General features: G+C 41.6%; 1 protein-coding gene across 1 annotated transcript in view; it reads right to left on the reverse strand.

Moving 5' to 3' along the window:
* FNTB (farnesyltransferase, CAAX box, subunit beta) overlaps positions 1 to 19,852 on the reverse strand; it is a 94,026-nt gene that overhangs the window by 56,567 nt on the left and 17,607 nt on the right. The window contains exon 2 of the mRNA XM_037006220.2: positions 17,188 to 17,252. Within this exon, the coding sequence (XP_036862115.1) occupies positions 17,188 to 17,252 (65 nt within the window). The remainder of the gene's footprint in view (positions 1 to 17,187; positions 17,253 to 19,852) is intronic.

A 19,852-nucleotide genomic window follows, 5' to 3' on the forward strand; every position in this document is an offset into this window, starting at 1 on the left:
CCCTGCGGGACCGGTGGGAGGGTGCCTGAGACCGGCACTTGAGGACAGAGGAAATCGCGCGTTTTTCCCCTTTTTTTTTTCTCTTTTCTGCGAGTGCTTTTTGGAAGCCTAAAAGGGACAGGGACCCCAGTGCTAGGGAGGCAGGGCGGCGGGACTGGTGAGCGGGTGCCTGGGACCGGCACCTGAGGACAAAGAATATCCCGCATTTTTCCCTGTGGGACCGGTGGGTGGGTGCCTGAGACCAGCACCTGAGGACGGAAGAAATCGCGCGTTTTTCCCCTTTTTTTTTCTCTCTTTTTGCCGAGTGCTTTTTGGAAGCCTTGAAGGGACGGGGACCCCGGTGCTAGGGAGGCAGGGCGGCGGGACTGGTGAGCGGGTGCGTGGGACCAGTGCCTGAGGACAAAGAATATTGAGCGTTCCTTCCCTGCGGGACCGGTGGGTGGGTGCTTTTTGGAAGCCTTGAAAGGACAGGGACCCTGGTGCTAGGGAGACAGGGCAGCAGGACCAGTGAGCGGGTGCCTGGGACCGGCACCTGAGGACAAAAAAAAAAAAAAAAAAAAATCGCTTGTTTTTTCCTTTTTTTTCCTTTTTTTTTCTCTTTCTTTCTGTTCCCTCTCTCATTGTTGCTGCTGTTGTTTTGGTTTGGAGAGTGCTTTTTGGAAATCTTAAAGGGGCAGGACAGGTCACTTAGACCAGAAGCAGGGAATCTGGGGATCTCTGGGCACTCTAACCCCCTGGGCAGCAGGGAGCACAGAGACCCCTTACGGAGATAAATAGTCTCCTGGCTGCTCCCCCTCCAACGGGGCTCCACCATTTTGGAGGAAGAGCCCCAGCCAGGCCAAGCCCACAGCAACAGCGGAGATAAACCCCAAAGCAACTGGGCGGGAAGCAGAAGCCCTGTCTGCGCACAGCTGCCCAGCACAAGCCACTAGAGGTCGCTATTCTCCCAGGAAAAGGCTACAAACCAACAAGAAGGGAAGCTCTTCCAGCGGTCACTTGTACCAGCTCTGCAAACTATCTCTATCACCATGAAAAGGCAAAACTACAGGCAGACAAAGATCACAGAGACAACACCTGAGAAGGAGACAGACCTAACTAGTCCTCCTGAAAAAGAATTCAAAATAAAAATCATGAACATGCTGACAGAGATGCAGAGAAAAATGCAAGAGCAATGGGATGAGATGCAGAGAAAAATGCAAGAGCAGTGGGATGAGATGCAGAGAAAAATGCAAGAGCAGTGGGATGAAGTCCGGAAGGAGATCACAGATGTCAGGAAAGAGATCACAGAAGTGAAACAATCCCTGGAAGGATTTATAAGCAGAATGGATAAGATGCAAGAGGCCATTGAAGGAATAGAAGCCAGAGAACAGGAACGTATAGAAGCTGACATAGAGAGAGATAAAAGGATCTCCAGGAATGAAACAACACTAAGAGAAATATGTGACCAATACAAAAGGAAAAACATTCGTATTATAGGGATACCAGAAGAGGAAGAAAGAGGAAAAGGGATAGAAAGTGTCTTTGAAGAAATAATTGCTGAAAACTTCCCCAAACTGGGGAAGGAAATAATCGAACAGACCATGGAATTATACAGAACCCCAAACAGAAAGGATCCAAGGAGGACAACACCAAGACACATAATAATTAAAATGGCAAGGATCAAGGACAAGGAAAGAGTTTTAAAGGCAGCTAGAGAGAAAAAGGTCACCTATAAAGGAAAACCAATCAGGCTAACATCAGACTTCTCAACAGAAACCCTACAGGCCAGAAGAGAATGGCATGATATACTTAATGCAATGAAACAGAAGGGCCTTGAACCAAGGATACTGTATCCAGCACGACTATCATTTAAATATGATGGTGGGATCAAACAATTCCCAGACAAGCAAAAGCTGAGGGAATTTGCTTCCCACAAACCACCTTTACAGGGCATCCTACAGGGACTGCTCTAGATGGGAGCACCCCTAAAAAGAGCACAGAACAAAACACACAACATATGAAGAATGGAGGAGGAGGAATAAGAAGGGAGAGAAGAAAAGAATCTCCAGACAGTGTATATAACAGCTCAATAAGCGAGCTAAGTTAGGCAGTAAGATACTAAAGAAGCTAACCTTGAACCTTTGGTAACCACGAATCTAAAGCCTGCAATGGCAATAAGTACATATCTTTCAATAGTCACCCTAAATGTAAATGGACTTAATGCACCAATCAAAAGACATAGAGTAATAGAATGGATAAAAAAGCAAGACCCATCTATATGCTGCTTACAAGAAACTCACCTTAAACCCAAAGATAAGCATAGACTAAAAGTCAAGGGATGGAAAAACATATTTCAGGCAAACAACAGTGAGAAGAAAGCAGGGGTTGCAGTACTAATATCAGACAAAATAGACTTCAAAACAAAGAAAGTAACAAGAGATAAAGAAGGCCACTACATAATGATAAAGGGCTCAGTCCAACAAGAGGATATAACCATTCTAAATATATATGCACCCAATACAGGAGCACCAGCATATGTGAAGCAAATACTAACAGAACTAAAGAGGGAAATAGACTGCAATGCATTCATTGTAGGAGACTTCAACACACCACTCACCCCAAAGGATAGATCCACCGGGCAGAAAATAAGTAAAGACACACAGGCACTGAACAACACACTAGAACAGATGGACCTAATAGACATCTATAGAACTCTACATCCAAAAGCAACAGGATATACATTCTTCTCAAGCGCACATGGAACATTCTCCAGAATAGACCACATACTAGCTCACAAAAAGAGACTCAGTAAATTCCACAATATTGAAATTCTACCAACCAATTTTTCAGACCACAAAGGTATGAAAGTAGAAATAAATTCTACAAAGAAAACAAAAAGGCTCACAAACACATGGAGGCTTAACAACATGCTACTAAATAATCAATGGATCAATGAACAAATCAAAATAGAGATCAAGGAATATATAGAAACAAATGACAACAACAACACTAAGCCCCAACTTCTGTGGGATGCAGCGAAAGCAGTCTTAAGAGGAAAGTATATAGCAATCCAGGCACACTTGAAGAAGGAAGAACAATCCCAAATGAATAGTCTAACATCACAACTATTAAAACTGGAAAAAGAAGAACAAATGAGGCCTAAAGTCAGCAGAAGGAGGGACATAATAAAGATCAGAGAAGAAATAAACAAAATTGAGAAGAATAAAACAATAGCAAAAATCAACGAAACCAAGAGCTGGTTCTTTGAGAAAATAAACAAAATAGATAAGCCTCTAGCCCAACTTATTAAGAGAAAAAGAGAGTCAACACAAATCAACATAATCAGAAATGAGAATGGAAAAATCACGACAGACTCCACAGAAATACAAAGAATTATTAAAGACTACTATGAAAACCTATATGCCAACAAGCTGGAAAACCTAGAAGAAATGGACAACTTCCTAGAAAAATACAACCTCCCAAGACTGACCAAGGAAGAAACACAAAAGTTAAACAAACCAATTACAAGCAAAGAAATTGAAACAGTAATCAAAAAACTACCCAAGAACAAAACCCCGGGGCCGGACGGATTTACCTCGGAATTTTATCAGACACACAGAGAAGACATAATACCCATTCTCCTTAAAGTGTTCCACAAAATAGAAGAAGAGGGAATACTCCCAAACTCATTCTATGAAGCCAACATCACCCTAATACCAAAACCAGGAAAAGACCCCACCAAAAAAGAAAATTACAGACCAATATCCCTGATGAATGTAGATGCAAAAATACTCAATAAAATACTAGCAAACAGAATTCAACAGTATATCAAAAGGATCATACACCATGACCAAGTGGGGTTCATCCCAGGGATGCAAGGATGGTACAACATTCGAAAATCCATCAACATCATCCACCACATCAACAAAAAGAAAGACAAAAACCACATGATCATCTCCATAGATGCTGAAAAAGCATTTGACAAAATTCAACATCCATTCATGATAAAAACTCTCAGCAAAATGGGAATAGAGGGCAAGTACCTCAACATAATAAACGCCATATATGATAAACCCACAGCCAGCATTATACTGAACAGCGAGAAGCTGAAAGCATTTCCACTGAGATCGGGAACCAGACAGGGATGCCCACTCTCCCCACTGTTATTTAACATAGTACTGGAGGTCCTAGCCACGGCAATCAGACAAAACAAAGAAATACAAGGAATCCAGATTGGTAAAGAAGAAGTTAAACTGTCACTATTTGCAGATGATATGATACTGTACATAAAAAACCCTAAAGACTCCACTCCAAAACTACTAGAACTGATATTGGAATACAGCAAAGTTGCAGGATACAAAATCAACACACAGAAATCTGTAGCTTTCCTATACACTAACAACGAATCAATAGAAAGAGAAATCAGGAAAACAATTCCATTCACCATTGCATCAAAAAGAATAAAATACCTAGGAATAAACCTAACCAAGGAAGTGAAAGACTTATACTCTGAAAACTACAAGTCACTCTTAAGAGAAATTAAAGGGGACACTAATAAATGGAAACTCATCCCATGCTCATGGCTAGGAAGAATTAATATCGTCAAAATGGCCATCCTGCCGAAAGCAATATACAAATTTGATGCAATCCCTCTCAAATTACCAGCAACATTCTTCAATGAATTGGAACAAATAATTCAAAAATTCATATGGAAACACCAAAGACCCCGAATAGCCAAAGCAATCCTGAAAAAGAAGAATAAAGTAGGGGGGATCTCACTCCCCAACTTCAAGCTCTACTACAAAGCCATAGTAATCAAGACAATTTGGTACTGGCACAAGAACAGAGCCACAGACCAGTGGAACAGATTAGAGACCCCAGAAATTAACCCAAACATATATGGTCAATTAATATTTGATAAAGGAGCCATGGACATACAATGGCAAAATGACAGTCTCTTCAACAGATGGTGCTGGCAAAACTGGACAGCTACATGTAGGAGAATGAAATTGGACCATTGTCTAACCCCATATACAAAGGTAAACTCAAAATGGATCAAAGACCTGAATGTAAGTCACGAAACCATTAAACTCTTGGAAAAAAACATAGGCAAAAACCTCTTAGACATAAACATGAGTGATCTCCTCTTGAACATATCTCCCCGGGCAAGGAAAACAACAGCAAAAATGAGCAAGTGGGACTACATTAAGCTGAAAAGCTTCTGTACAGCGAAAGACACCATCAATAGAACAAAAAGGAACCCTACAGTATGGGAGAATATATTTGAAAATGACAGATCTGATAAAGGCTTGACGTCCAGAATATATAAAGAGCTCACACGCCTCAACAAACAAAAAACAAATAACCCAATTAAAAAATGGGCAGAGGAACTGAACAGACAGTTCTCCAAAAAAGAAATACAGATGGCCAAGAGACACATGAAAAGATGCTCCACATCGCTAATTATCAGAGAAATGCAAATTAAAACTACAATGAGGTATCACCTCACACCAGTAAGGATAGCTGCCATCCAAAAGACAAACAACAACAAATGTTGGCGAGGCTGTGGAGAAAGGGGAACCCTCCTACACTGCTGGTGGGAATGTAAATTAGTTCAACCATTGTGGAAAGCAGTATGGAGGTGCATCAAAATGCTCAAAACAGACCTACCATTTGACCCAGGAATTCCACTCCTAGGAATTTACCCTAAGAACGCAGCAATCAAGTTTGAGAAAGACAGATGCACTCCTATGTTTATCGCAGCACTATTTACAATAGCCAAGAATTGGAAGCAACCTAAATGTCCATCTGTAGATGAATGGATAAAGAAGATGTGGTACATATACACAATGGAATACTACTCAGCCATAAGAAGTGGAAAAATCCAACCATTTGCAGCAACATGGATGGAGCTGGAGAGTATTATGCTCAGTGAAATAAGCCAAGTGGAGAAAGAGAAATACCAAATGATTTCACTCATCTGAGGAGTATAAGAACAAAGGAAAAACTGAAGGAACAAAACAGCAGCGGAATTACAGAACCCAAAAATGGACTAACAGGTACCAAAGGGAAAGGAACTGGGGAGGATGGGTGGGCAGGGAGGGATAAGGGGGGGGAAGAAGAAGGGGGGTATTAAGATTAGCATGCATGGGGGGGAGGGAGAAAGGGGAGGGTGGGCTGCACAACACAGAGAGGACAAGTAGTGACTCTACCACATTTTGCTAAGCTGATGGACAGTAACCGTAATGTGGTTGTTAGGGGGGACCTGATATAGGGGAGAGCATAGTAAACATAGTATTCTTCAGGTAAGTGTAGATTAAAAATTTAAAAAAAAAAAAAAAAGAAAGAAAGAAAGAAAAGGGGGATTACTCCTTAACAGGATAAAACTATTGGTAAATCAAAGATCAAAGCATGCTTTAAATATCCTTAATGTTGATCACTTAAAGGGTGTCAGATGATCAGCTATGGAGGTACTCTTTGCTGATAATATTCCTTTCTCTTAATTAAAAAAAAAAAAAAAAAAAAAGCAGTTCCTGTGTGCTGACCTCCAATGAGTTCTGCACAGTGGTATAGAGGGCATGTCAAAGTGTGGGCAAAGGGTCTGTTTGTTTCTACGCAGAAGATCAAGGCCTAGCTTGGATACCCAGAAAATGAACTAAGATACGATATGAGGAGGAGCTTCCGGCATCAGCACTCTCTGGAGGACTCGTGCCGGGGGATGATCATCAAAAAGCCTCCACAGGGATCCGGACGATGCTGCGGTTGTGGCTGCATCCAGCCCACCGTCTCCTGGACTTGCCATAAGAAGGAGGAGGGAGATGTCTAGGCTGGCATGTGCATACAGTGAGACAACGAATTTGACTGGATCTGTACTGTTGGAACTCAACCAGGAGTTGGGAGGGGTGCAAGTTGTAGCACCCCAAAATCTCATGACTATAGACTATCTATGGTTAAAAGAACATATGGGATGTGAACAGATCCCAGAAATGGGCTGCTTTAATTTGTCTGATGGTTCAAGTACAGTTGGAAAATATCCATCATATCATAGATAAATTTTCACAAATGCCTAGGGTGCCTAAATGGTTTTCTTGGCTTCACTGGAGATGGCTGGTAATTATAGATTTGCTTTGTTTATGTCACCGTATTCCTATTATGTTAATATGTGTGTGCAAATTAGTTAGTAGTTTAAAACCTATACATACTTAAGGTACTCTACAAGAAGATATGTCAAAGAAATAATCAATCCTCCCATGTTTCCTTCCATATGCTACATCTATAGCTTTTCTTCTTCCTTCCTAATTACAAACCTTAAATAGAATTCGTGCCTCATATCGAATTTACCGAGTATCATAATTCCTCCAGGTGGTAAAGATACCTCGAGACAAGTGCTGGGCATAGAAGCCACAGGGCATAAATCTGCAAAGAAGTAAAAAGCTAACCTTTGCAAACAATATGGCTTCTCTCTCACTTACCAACTTTACATTTCCCTGTATGGCCCCGGAAGATGACTGGTTAGCCAGAGACGGGTAAGATTCCTCAAGGGAGGAACAACCTAAGACAGGCACAGTCGCAGGGGGGCCATCAGGTGAGAATTTGGGGATCAACAGAGGTGAGGCTCAGAACCTCACCCCCCCTGCTTTGAGAGAAATCTTCTGCATCCGTGGATGTCTTGCTGCCCTTGTCTAGCCTGGATTAATACTTAGTCCATAGGCACACACCTGATCATCTGATCATCTACATTTGCCTTCTTACAGCACTAAACTATGTTTTCTACCTTTATCTTGCATCTACCTACCACTTCAGCATTTTATTAAAAATAAAAATAATAATAATAATAGGAGAAATGTGGGATCAACATATAAATCAAGTACAAAAATCAAATGAATATTCATATTTGACCTGATGGTTTATAGGTCATATTGCATGATCAAAACCGAAAGTCTCTGTGATGAATGCCCTTGTACTGTTCACCATGTAAGAATTTATTCACTCTGTAAGAATTCGTTCACCATGTAAGAACTTGTTCGTTATGCTTCAGAAGATTGGAGACTGACGAGAATTAGGCTTGAGATGGATTAATGATTGTACATTGAGCATTGACCCCCCTATACTGAATTTTATTGTTGTTAACAACCATTTGATCAATAAATATGAGAGATGCCCTCTCAAAAAAAAAAAAAAAAAAAATGGGCAAAGGAACTGAACAGACAGTTCTCTAAAAAAAGAAATACAGATGGCCAAGAGACACATGAAAAGATGCTCCACATCGCTAATTATCAGAGAAATGCAAATTAAAACTACAATGAGGTATCACCTCACACCAGTAAGGATAGCTGCCATCCAAAAGACAAACAACAAATGTTGGCGAGGCTGTGGAGAAAGGGGAACCCTCCTACACTGCTGGTGGGAATGTAAATTAGTTCAACCATTGTGGAAAGCAGTTTGGAGGTTCATCAAAATGCTCAAAACAGACCTACCATTTGACCCAGGAATTCCACTCCTAGGAATTTACCCTAAGAATGCAGCAATCAAGTTTGAGAAAGACAGATGCACCCCTATGTTTATCGCAGCACTATTTACAATAGCCAAGAATTGGAAGCAACCTAAATGTCCATTGGTTGATGAATGGATAAAGAAGATGTGGTACATATACACAATGGAATACTACTCAGCCATAAGAAGTGGAAAAATCCAACCATTTGCAGCAACATGGATGGAGCTGGAGAGTATTATGCTCAGTGAAATAAGCCAAGCGGAGAAAGAGAAATACCAAATGATTTCACTCATCTGAGGAGTATAAGAACAAAGGAAAAACTGAAGGAACAAAACAGCAGCGGAATTACAGAACCCAAAAATGGACTAACAGGTACCAAAGGGAAAGGAACTGGGGAGGATGGGTGGGCAGGGAGGGATAAGGGGGGGAAGAAGAGGGGGGTATTAAGATTAGCATGCATGGGGGGGGAGGGAGAAAGGGGAGGGTGGGCTGCACAACACAGAGAGAACAAGTAGGGGGATTCTACAACATTTTGCTAAGCTGATGGACAGTAACCGTAATGTGGTTGTTAGCGGGGACCTCATATAGGGGAGAGCATAGTAAACATAGTACTCTTCATGTACATGTAGATTAAAGATTAAAAAAAAAAAAAGAAAGAAAGAAAGAAAAGGGGGATTACTCCTTGATAGGATAAAACTATTGGTAAATCAAAGATCAACGCATGCTTTAAATATCCTTAATGTTGATCACTTAAAGGGTGTCAGATGATCAGCTATGGAGGTACTCTTTTCTGATAATATTCCTTTCTCTTAATAAAAAAAAAAAAAAAAAAAGCAGTCCCTGTGTGCTGACCTCCAATGAGTTCTGCACAGTGGTATAGAGGGCATGTCAAAGTGTGGGCAAATGGTCTGTTTGTTTCTATGCAGAAGATCAAGGCCTAGCTTGGCTACCCAGAAAATGAACTAAGATACGATATGAGGAGGAGCTTCCGGCATCAGCACTCTCTGGAGGACTTGTGCTGGGGGATGATCATCAAAAAGCCTCCACAGTGGTCGTGGCTGCGTCCACCCCATTTCCTGGACTTGCCATTGGAATGAGGAGGGAGATGTCTAGGCTGGCATGTGCATACAGTGAGACAACGAATTTGACCGGATCTGTACTGTTGGAACTCAACCAGGAGTTGGGAGGGGTGCAAGGTGTAGCACTCCAAAATCTTATGACTATAGACTATCTACGGTTAAAAGGACATATGGGAGGTGAACAGATCCCAGAAATGGGCTGCTTTAATTTGTCTGATTTTTCTCAGACTGTTCAAGTACAGTTGGACAATATCCATCATACCATAGACAAATTTTCACAAATGCCTAGGGTGCCTAAATGGTTTTCTTGGCTTCACTGGAGATGGATGGTAATTATAGATTTGCTTTGTTTATGTCACCGTATTCCTATTATGTTAATATGTGTGTACAAATTAGTTAGTAGTTTAAAACCTATACATACTTAAGGTACTCTACAAGAAGATATGTCAAAGAAATAATCAATCCTCCCATGTTTTCTTCCATATGCTACCTCTATAGCTTTTCTTCTTCCTTCCTAATTACAACCCTTAAATAGAATTCGTGCCTCATATCGAAGTTACCGAGTATCATAATTCCTCCAGGTGGTAAAGATACCTCGAGACAAGTGCTGGGCATAGAAGCCACAGGGCATAAATCTGCAAAGAAGTAAAAAGCTAACCTTTTCAAACAATATGGCTTCTCTCTCACTTACCAACTTTACATTTCCCTGTATGGCCCCGGAAGATGACTGGTTAGCCAGAGACGGGTAAGATTCCTCAAGGGAGGAACAACCTAAGACAGGCACAGTCGCAGGGGGGCCATCAGGTGAGAAATTGGGGATCAACAGAGGTGAGGCTCAGAACCTCATCCCCCCTGCTTTGAGAGAAATCTTCTGCATCCGTGGATGGTTTATTGCCCTTGTCTAGCTTGGATTAACACATAGTCTACAGGCACACACCTGATCATCTACAATTGCTCTCCTACAACACTAAACTATGTTTTCTACCTTTATCTTGCATCTACCTACCACTTCAGCATTTTATTAAAAATAAAAATAATAATAATAATAAAGGGAGAAATGTGGGATCAACATATAAATCAAGTATAAAAATCAAATGAATATTCATATTTGACCTGATTGTTTATAGTTCATAATGTATGATCAAAACCGAAAGTTTCTGTGATGAATGCCCTTGTACTGTTCACCATGTAAGAATTTATTCACTATGTAAGAATTCGTTCACCATGTAAGAACTTGTTCGTTATGCTTCAGAAGATTGGAGACTGACGAGAGTTAGGCTTGAGATGGATTAATGATTGTACATTGAGCATTGACCCCCCTATACTGAATTTTATTGTTGTTAACAACCATTTGATCAATAAATATGAGAGATGCCCTCTCAAAAAAAAAAAATCTAAAAATAGAAATACCATTTGACCCAGTAATTCCACTTCTAGGAATTTATCCTAAGAATGCAGCAGCCCAGCTTGAAAAAGACATATGCACCCCTATGTTTATCACAGCACTATTTACAATAGCCAAGAAATGGAAGCAACCTAAGTGTCCATCAGTAGATGAATGAATAAAGAAGATGTGGTACTTATACACAATGGAATATTATTCAGCCATAAGAAGAAAACAAATCCTACCATTTGCAACAACATGGATGGAGCTAGAGGGTATTATGCTCAGTGAAATAAGCCAGGTGGAGAAAGACAAGTACCAAATGATTACTCATATGTGGAGTATAAGAACAAAGAAAAAACTGAAGGAGCAAAACAGCAGCAGACTCACAGAACCCAAGAATGGACTAACAGTTACCAAAGAGAAAGGGACTGGGGAGGATGGGTGGGAAGGGAGGGATAAAGAGGGGGGGAAGAAAGGGGGCCTTACAATTAGCATGTATAATGAGAGAGGGGCACAGGGAGGGCTGTACAGCACAGAGAAGACAAGTAGTGACTCTATAGCATCTTACTACGCTGATGGACAGAGACTGTAATGGGGTATGTGTGGGGGACTTGGTGATGGGTGGAGTCCAGTAAACATAATGTTCCTCATGTAATTATAGATTAATGATACCAAATTTAAAAAATCTATAAAGGACAAAAAAAAAAAAAGAAAGGAACTTAAACATGCCCAACACCTTGAGATGCTAAGCCACAAGGCAGAGAAGGGAAAGCACTCTGTCCCAAAATAGAACAGTAGCCGCCCAGTCAGAAGTGCCAGGCAAGACAGCACTAATCTCTTGGAAGTAATGTCTTATGATCCTACATGAGTGAAATGTTGAGATTCTGGCCCTAATGCTGGGGAATGAGAAGGAAGCTGTACTCGGAAGGAGGACCGGTTCTGTAGGCCTGCCTACTCTGCTGCCATGCAACCATGAGAGAGCTCATGTCTGTCTGAGCGTCTGTGCCCAGCACAGAGCAGGCTCTCAACATCCATTTGTCAGATGAACAGAGGAAAAAGTAAAGGAATGGTAAGGTCAGTTTCTGACTGACCAAAAGACACTGTTCTCCCTGGACATGTCTCCTCAATTTAAAAGAAAGATAAACCTCAAAGGAGAAGTTAAACTTCATTCCAACAGAGAGGGTGACTACTCTAGGGGAGGGTCGATGACCTTTCCTGCTCAGACACCACACAGCAGGGGACCTGTCAGCAAAGGGTAACCTTCTCTATGAGACTCGGTATTTTTAGGGAGCCAAATTAAGCAACCAAGCAAATCCTTCCTCTTAATGGAAAAAGAAGAAAGAAATCTGGAGTGGGAACCCTTTTCCTTGCCTCCTCAATACGCCTCTTACTTGACAAGGGGCTTTTCATTCACTAGAAAATGAAAGACCTCAGAGGCAAATGTTTTTCTGCCTCTAGGGCAGCAGAAATGCTGGCTTACTCCTCAGGACTTAGCAGTGACAAGAAACTCCCTGAAGCCTCACCCGCCCAGAACAAATTAATTGAAGGAAGCCTCCGTCACCTTCTCTGCAGCTCCGGCTGGTGTAGGGACAGGGCCTGAGGCAGCCTGAAAGGGGGCTCCCAACAGCTCCCTTCCACCTTGGCCTCAGCCAGCCAGGCGCTCAAAGTCCTGCCAGGAGGGAACTAATGAGTCCCTTTAGTTGGTGTCATCTGAAGACCAACCTTAGCCACACACAGGGGAACAGAAACTCCATTGAGCAACCATTTCCACAAGGGAGCTCTTTTCTTTCATGTTCATCCACTGAATCATAAATACACACCCATGAGTGCACTCATGCAAGCACGCACTGAAGTTCACGTGCATACATTCTTCTAAAGTCTTGGAAAAGGTTTCTTTCAGTGTTTAACTACAGTTTCAAAGACCACAATGCCGGCCGAATTTTAACTTCTTTGAGATTTATGGTTCTTTTAAATAGAAGGGACATGTATCCAGTTTATTTCAGTCAGTTATGGTACTGCTGTGGACTGAACTGTGTCCCCCCAAATTCCTCTCTTCAGGCCCTAGCTCCGAATGTGACTGTATTTGGAGACAGGGCCTTTAAAGAGCTATTTAAGGTCAAAGGAGGTCTGGTGACTTTATAAGAAGAGGAAGAGACACCAGGGAGGAGTAAGAGAAAAGGCCATGCGAGGACACAGTAAAAAGGTGGCCTTCATACAAGCCAAGGAGACAGGCCTCAGGAGAAACCACCCTGCAGGCCCCTTGATCTTGGACTTCCAGCCTTTGGAACTGTGAGAAGGTAAATTTATGTGGGTTAAGCCACCCAGCCAGTGGTATTTGCTGATGGCAGCCCCGGCACACTAATGCCTTCACCATTCCTTTATTCTCAGTTCACCTCTGTCCAAAACTCTTTTCTGTGTAAGGAGTTACAGAAGAGAAGCTAGAGCTTTCCCTTTCCTTCCTGAGCAATTCAGCCCTAAAGCCATTCAATGAGGTGGAGCAGCAAGCACAGGCTCTGCACAGGGGTGGGGCGCTGGGGAAGGGAATGCAGGGTGCTAGTGCTCAAGGGGATGAGGGGGTCATCCGTGTGGCTGTGTAAAGGGGCACTGCAGACTGGACATAGACGAGAAATTATCAAGTAAGTAAATATATTAAGGACATTGGGAGTCAGCTTCCACTGTGGGAGAAGAAACTTAGAAATATATGTGTGCTTAGCAGCAATGTAAATTGTAAATAAAATGTGACTGCGCTTCTCACTAAGGCTTGAACCCCACTGGGTCTCAAGGCTCTTCGTGACGTGCCTCCATCTACTTCCCTCCAACTTCACCTCGGACACTCACTGAGCCCCGGTCACACTGCCTTCTTCGTGCTCTGTTCTTTCAAGTCTCAGGACTTCAGCTCATGCTGTTCTCTCTACCTTGGACATTCCCACCACCTCCTAAACTGGCCACCTCCCACTCACCTTCCAGGTCTCAGCCTAACAGTCATTTTCTCTGTGAGGTCTTCTGCTGTAGACTGAATGTTTGTGTCCCTCTAAACTTCACATGTTTAAGTCTTAATCCCCAATATGATGATATTAGGAGGTGGGTGCTTTGGAAGGTGATTAGGTCTTTTGGGGGAAGCTCTCATGAAGGTATTAGCACCCTTATAAAAGAGGCTCCAGAGAACTCCCTTACCCCTTCCACCTGCGAGGACATAGCCAGAAGATGGCCCTCTGTGAACCAGGAGGTGGGCCCTCATCAGACACAGTATTTGCTAGTGCCTTGATCGGGGACTTCTCCAGAACTGTGAGAAATAAATGTCTGTTGTTTAGGTCAACTAGTCTGTGGTCATTTGTTACAGTAGCCCAGACAGACTAAGACACTTGCCCTGACTTACCAACCTAAATTACATCCTCCCTGTTATTCTGTCTCGGAGCATCCCTTTCTCTTCCTTGCCGCTCATGCCATTGGTAATGATGTATTTCCATTTGCTTGTTTAACAGCCACCTCACCCTGGAGACTGAGAGCCCAGTGGGGGCAAGGCCGGGGTCAGCCTCGCTCACTCTGTTTCCCAAGAGAAAACAGTTTTTAAATTATATGTGAGAAAGAGAACGTGCATGTTTCTGTGTGTGTGTGTGTGTGTGTGTGTGTGTGTTAAGTTTATGCATTTCATATTTCTTATTAAAGCTAATGTAATAAATGGAAAAGGAAAAATTCAAAAGTATGTGGAACACGGGGAAGGAAAAATTAACTTTCATGGGAAAGCAGGATACTGGTAAACCCAATGGTTAAACACGTGGTCAAAAAGCTCCTCGGAACAGACCACCCTACTCCAGGATAGGATGCATGTTTCACAGTCTTAGAAAGAAGAGAATCATTTCTGGGTCGGGAATAATTGTAGAATGCACCGATATTCAGTTTCAACCTTGAATTTCAGCCAAATTTGTTATTTGGCTGTGGTGCTAGAAGGCTGAGCAGGCAAATGCCATCATCAGCATCATTCCTGGCATCCCTGGACCTGGGAGTGTGTGTCATTCTATCACATCTGATCAGCATCATGACCTCAGAAAAACAAACAAGCCATGTCATCTAGATTTACTGTCGATATCTGAATATTCACTTTAGCTAGCAATGAAGGTTAGTCCCTGCATGATAATATCAGACCTTTAAAATCTGACTACAGTGTTAATTACTGAAATTGTGGTAATAATTTAAAATGTTGATCAATTTTCAGGTCTATTCTTATATCTTAGAAGTCCATTCTATGATGGTGATGTTTGATTTTAGCCTTACATTGATACGTTGATTTTACACTCATCCACTCAGCCAGATGTGTAATATCTCTAATTTTAATTAGCATGATGTGACATAATAAAATGCTAATTAGCATCCTTTAAAATTCTCATTTCATAGCCAACAAGATAAAATGGGGAAATGTCAGATTCCTCAAATTAACCCAGAGCCCTGGTAAATTCTATTTCCACAAAGGATCCAAACCCAGGAGGAACACTTTCTTTCCCACCCACACCTGGCCTAAGACCTGTGAATCAGAGGATTTTACTCCTTTATTGTCCTCTACCGCCACTCTTAAAACACATCTTCCCAGGCTATCACCTCCCTCTCCCTCGTATCTCAGTAAGAACAGAAGTCCAAGGGCTCTGTTCTGATGGTGGCTGAAAAGGGAACGTCAAACGATCAAAGGTCCCTTCGGAAACACAGAGGACACGTGTCCACAGGGCCACAGACAGTGACTCAGAGCCCAGTCAGGTGAGTCACCGAGGATGCACCGGCAGAGCACAAAGCCCCTCCTAAAGCAATCATGCTGCCCCCTCCCCAAGCGCTGCCCGCTTTGGAGCCGCTTGGCCTGGCCTGCGTGGAGTCCTTCTCCCTGGGCTCTCTAAACAAACGGCTTCCTTTGCTAATCGCCTGCTGTGGCTCATGACAAGAGCAATGATTCACTGACTGAGGTCTGAGCTTTGGGTTAATGCAGAGACTTAGTTTAGCAGTTTGGGGAAAGACTCTTCTAGCTAATTGTTATTGTCCTTCTTTCCTTCCCCAGGGAAGGATGATAAAGACAACTTTTCCACCTGTCTTTCCCTTTTTCCCCTTTGCCTTTTCCAATTGATTACTGCCTTGGGTAGTCAAGAGATTTCAGACAGAATTTCTTTGGCAAGGAAATAGTGGTGACATACAATGGTGGCCGAAAAGACACAAAGGTAACTCAGGCTAGAACCATATGATGTCCCAGTAAGTAACAAACCCAGAGAATGACTTGGCAGCAGTTAGTCTGGTAGGACTCAGAAGTCGGAAGATGTAATAAAGATGGTTAGGTTGCACTGTAGACCCTCCAGCTTCCCATCCCGAGTGAACCAGCCAGCAGCCTAACTACCCTTTGTTCAGCTTGTCAAGGAAAAGTGCTATATTATTTTTAAGAAATGATGACCGCACACAGTGTGGTACTATAATCTGTGATGATGGCTGGAACTATGGCACAGGAAGGTTTCAGAGAAACAACCTGTGACTAGGAGAAAAATGCTGATAAAGGGATGAAAGAACCTTATGCAATTCTAGTATGATACATTACAAAATGAAAAGGAGAAAATAAAGCTTAAGTTCAGTAATAAGTTTCTGCTTACAATCTCCTTTTTGGAATTTCTGACATCAGAGAGCTTAGGAGACTTCAACTTGCTAAGCACCAAGGAAAACAGAAAACATTTCTCACTTGAAGTATCATCCTTAGGATTTGCCGCACAATTACCAACAAGGGCCAGGCTGGGAGAAACTCAGACTTCTCACGGTGTCCCAGTCAATTAAAATACATATCAAAAAAATCCATCCTTTACCACTCCCTGGACTGTACATCTGATACAAAGTATAATATGAAGAAGAAAAACTTTATAAATATGAAGAAGAAAAATAGATACATTTACTAGTCTGAACACCAGAGTAGCCAGTCACAACTAAGCAACAGAAACATGAACTTCCTCCCCCATCTTCAGACCTTAGAGCTCAGGCCTTGAGGGCTATCCCCATGTCACACCTGAGGCTCAGGACAAGGACAGCTTCTCCTCCAAACAGCTTTCTCATAGGGGAAGGAGTTGGGGTCATGAGCATATCCAGGTAGCTATGGATATACATATCAAGGTCCAGAAACACACCAGTCTTGCAGCAGACTTATCCCCTGAGATTGGATAGGCTCAAGGAGGAAAGAAAGGCTCCCACGGGAGGTGTGTCTTCCAGATTCCCTCAAACTCCTAAACACAGCTTACCTTGGTACAAGGTGGTTGAACTTGTAAGAACTGAAGACATCTTGGATCTTTTCTTCTACTTTTGCCTGAAAAGAATGCAAGAGATGGGGGAGAGAAAACAAATACAGATGAGACCTCTATCAACTTTTTCTTCCTATTTGCCACAAATACCTATTGGTACAGTTGCTTGGTGTGGTTTGTACTTCACAGTACTGTAAGACTAAATCCAGGAAGTGGGATGACAGGCGTAGGACACAGAGACTGACAGAATGCCTGGTACCATCTTGGCATCACAATTAAACTCTCTAGTAAACGAATCGATAATATCCAAACTAACAGCAGTTTTGGAGTTTGGCACTCTAGCACCAGTTACTAAGGGAGCAGATGAAAAGAGATACATTTTACTTGGAAGATTTATTCTTGCCCACTCTATGAAGTTGTTTAAGTGTTCATTTAACTGGCCATTCCTCAAATGCACACTTAATTCCTGCCAAGGGTCATATGTCTCATCAGACTGAACAGCTCAAATACAGGTTGAACAGTATTAAAATCCTCTAAGGGATTTACAAGAACATCAATTGTCGAAACAAGAAAGAAACAGCACATCTGGTCATTGGTCCTATGCCACACACACGACTCTACAGTCCCATAAAACGAAGGATCTCAAAAAGGCAGGCCATAAAAGAAACCAGATCAGCTGTTTCTTCTGAAGTGCATACCTAATGTGGTCACACAGTACAGCTTCTATAAGGAAAAGTCACGGTAGTGCAGGGAGTGCTGGTCAGCAGGATACAGGGTTTCACCTTCATTAGCTTTTCATAGTGAGGCATGCCCTTGTTGACATTTCAAGATACATAATAATCTCCTCTCTAGGAAATTTCAAAATGTATTATTTATTTTGGAAACACTCACTGAGTTAGGGCTTCTAAAGTCTATTGGACAAGTGTGCAGGAATTACTTGTGATGATGAGAGGAGCAGTGATGTGAACCACCTAAAATGGCAGCCAATCTAAAACTCATTCACATTTGGCTTTAGGATATCCTTTGGTATTTGCCTTTGAACATGAGTTTGAGGGATGATCTGGCTCAGAATTTGCAATACTTCAAAAAAAAGGACTGAAGTCTTTGTGAGACTCTGACTCGGGAGGAAGAAAGTGTCCCAGATTTCACACAATTCTTTTTCCTTTCCAGACACTCAGATAGGACGTTTAAAGCACCAGCCTAAATGGAACACAGACTGCATTTCTCAGTCATGACTACCTTAGCAGTAAGCTGGAAAGTAATGGGAAATATATAAGAAGCAACTGTCAGTAAGATCATTAAAGATTTGCCTACAGTATACAGTTATAACTAAGTGAATCAATGAATTTTGAATTAAACAAAACCAAGTAGAAAGAAAATTCACTTCCTTTACCCAAATACAGGTCGATTCAAATTCATATGACTTAATAATATCCAAAGGCTAATGGATGAGCCTCACCTCCTTAGCATTCTGACACTTAGACCCCTAGGAAGAAAAGGTGAAGCCAAGAACTCCTTAATGAGAATCCCCACCTTTAGTTCCCACTCAGGAGATGTGAGCAGCCAAGAACTAGGTGAGGAAAACAGAGGTTTATTTTACATGAACAAATACATGTATGTCATACTGCAAAGTAGAAAATGATTAAAATATTCCCAATAGAGCATCATTTTTTTGGATTTCCTAATCACTCTTCTTTAGAATGAACAAGTGATGTTCTAATTAAATTAGTAACTGACTCACGTCTGAAAATCTGAGTTATGAATTCTAATAAATACCTGAGTGTTAAAGAACAGCTATTCATAATAATGGACAAATAACAATCTCCTTTATTTTCTCTAAAGAACTGGCATATTTTTTTATTAGCTTTATTGAGATATAATTCACACATCATTCCATTCACCCATGTAAAGTGTGTAATTCAATGGCTTTTAGTGTATCCACAGTTATGTACCCATTACCACAACCAAATTGAGAACATTTTCACTACCTCAAAAAGAAATCCTGCACCCCTTAGCAGTTGCCCCCAATCCTCCATCCATCCCACCCTATTGATTTACTTCCTATCTCTAAAGATTTGCCTATTCTGGATATTTCATGTAAACATAATCACACAAAATATGGTCCTTTGTGACTGTCTTCTCTCATTTAACATGATGTTTTCAAGCTTCATGCATGTTGTAGCATGTACCAGTATTCAATTTCTTTTTATTGCCAAGTAATATTCCATTGTATGGATATATCACATTTGTTTATCCATTCATCATCTGATGGGTATTTGGGTTGTTTCCACATCTTGTACCAGTTATGTTGCCTATTATGAATAAAGCTGATACAACCATTATTGTACAAGTGTTTGGATGGACATGTTTTCATTTCTACCTAGGCATAGGTATACACCTAGATATAGAATTGCTGGATCATATGGTTACTGTATGTCTAACTCTTTGAAGGATTGTCCGACTGTTTTCCAAAGTAGGTGCACTATTTTACATTCCCACCCAGCAATGGATGAGAGTTCTAATTTCTTCACATCCTCACCATCACATTATTATCTGTGTTTCTGATTATATCCATCCTAGTGGGTGTGAAGCAATATTCCTTATAGTTGTGACTGCATGTACCTGAGAGCTAATGATGTCAAGCATCTTTCTGTGGGCTAATTGG

This window comes from Manis javanica, chromosome 8 (genome assembly GCF_040802235.1).
Source record: "Manis javanica isolate MJ-LG chromosome 8, MJ_LKY, whole genome shotgun sequence".
In the NCBI taxonomy this organism is placed as follows: Eukaryota; Metazoa; Chordata; class Mammalia; order Pholidota; family Manidae; genus Manis; species Manis javanica.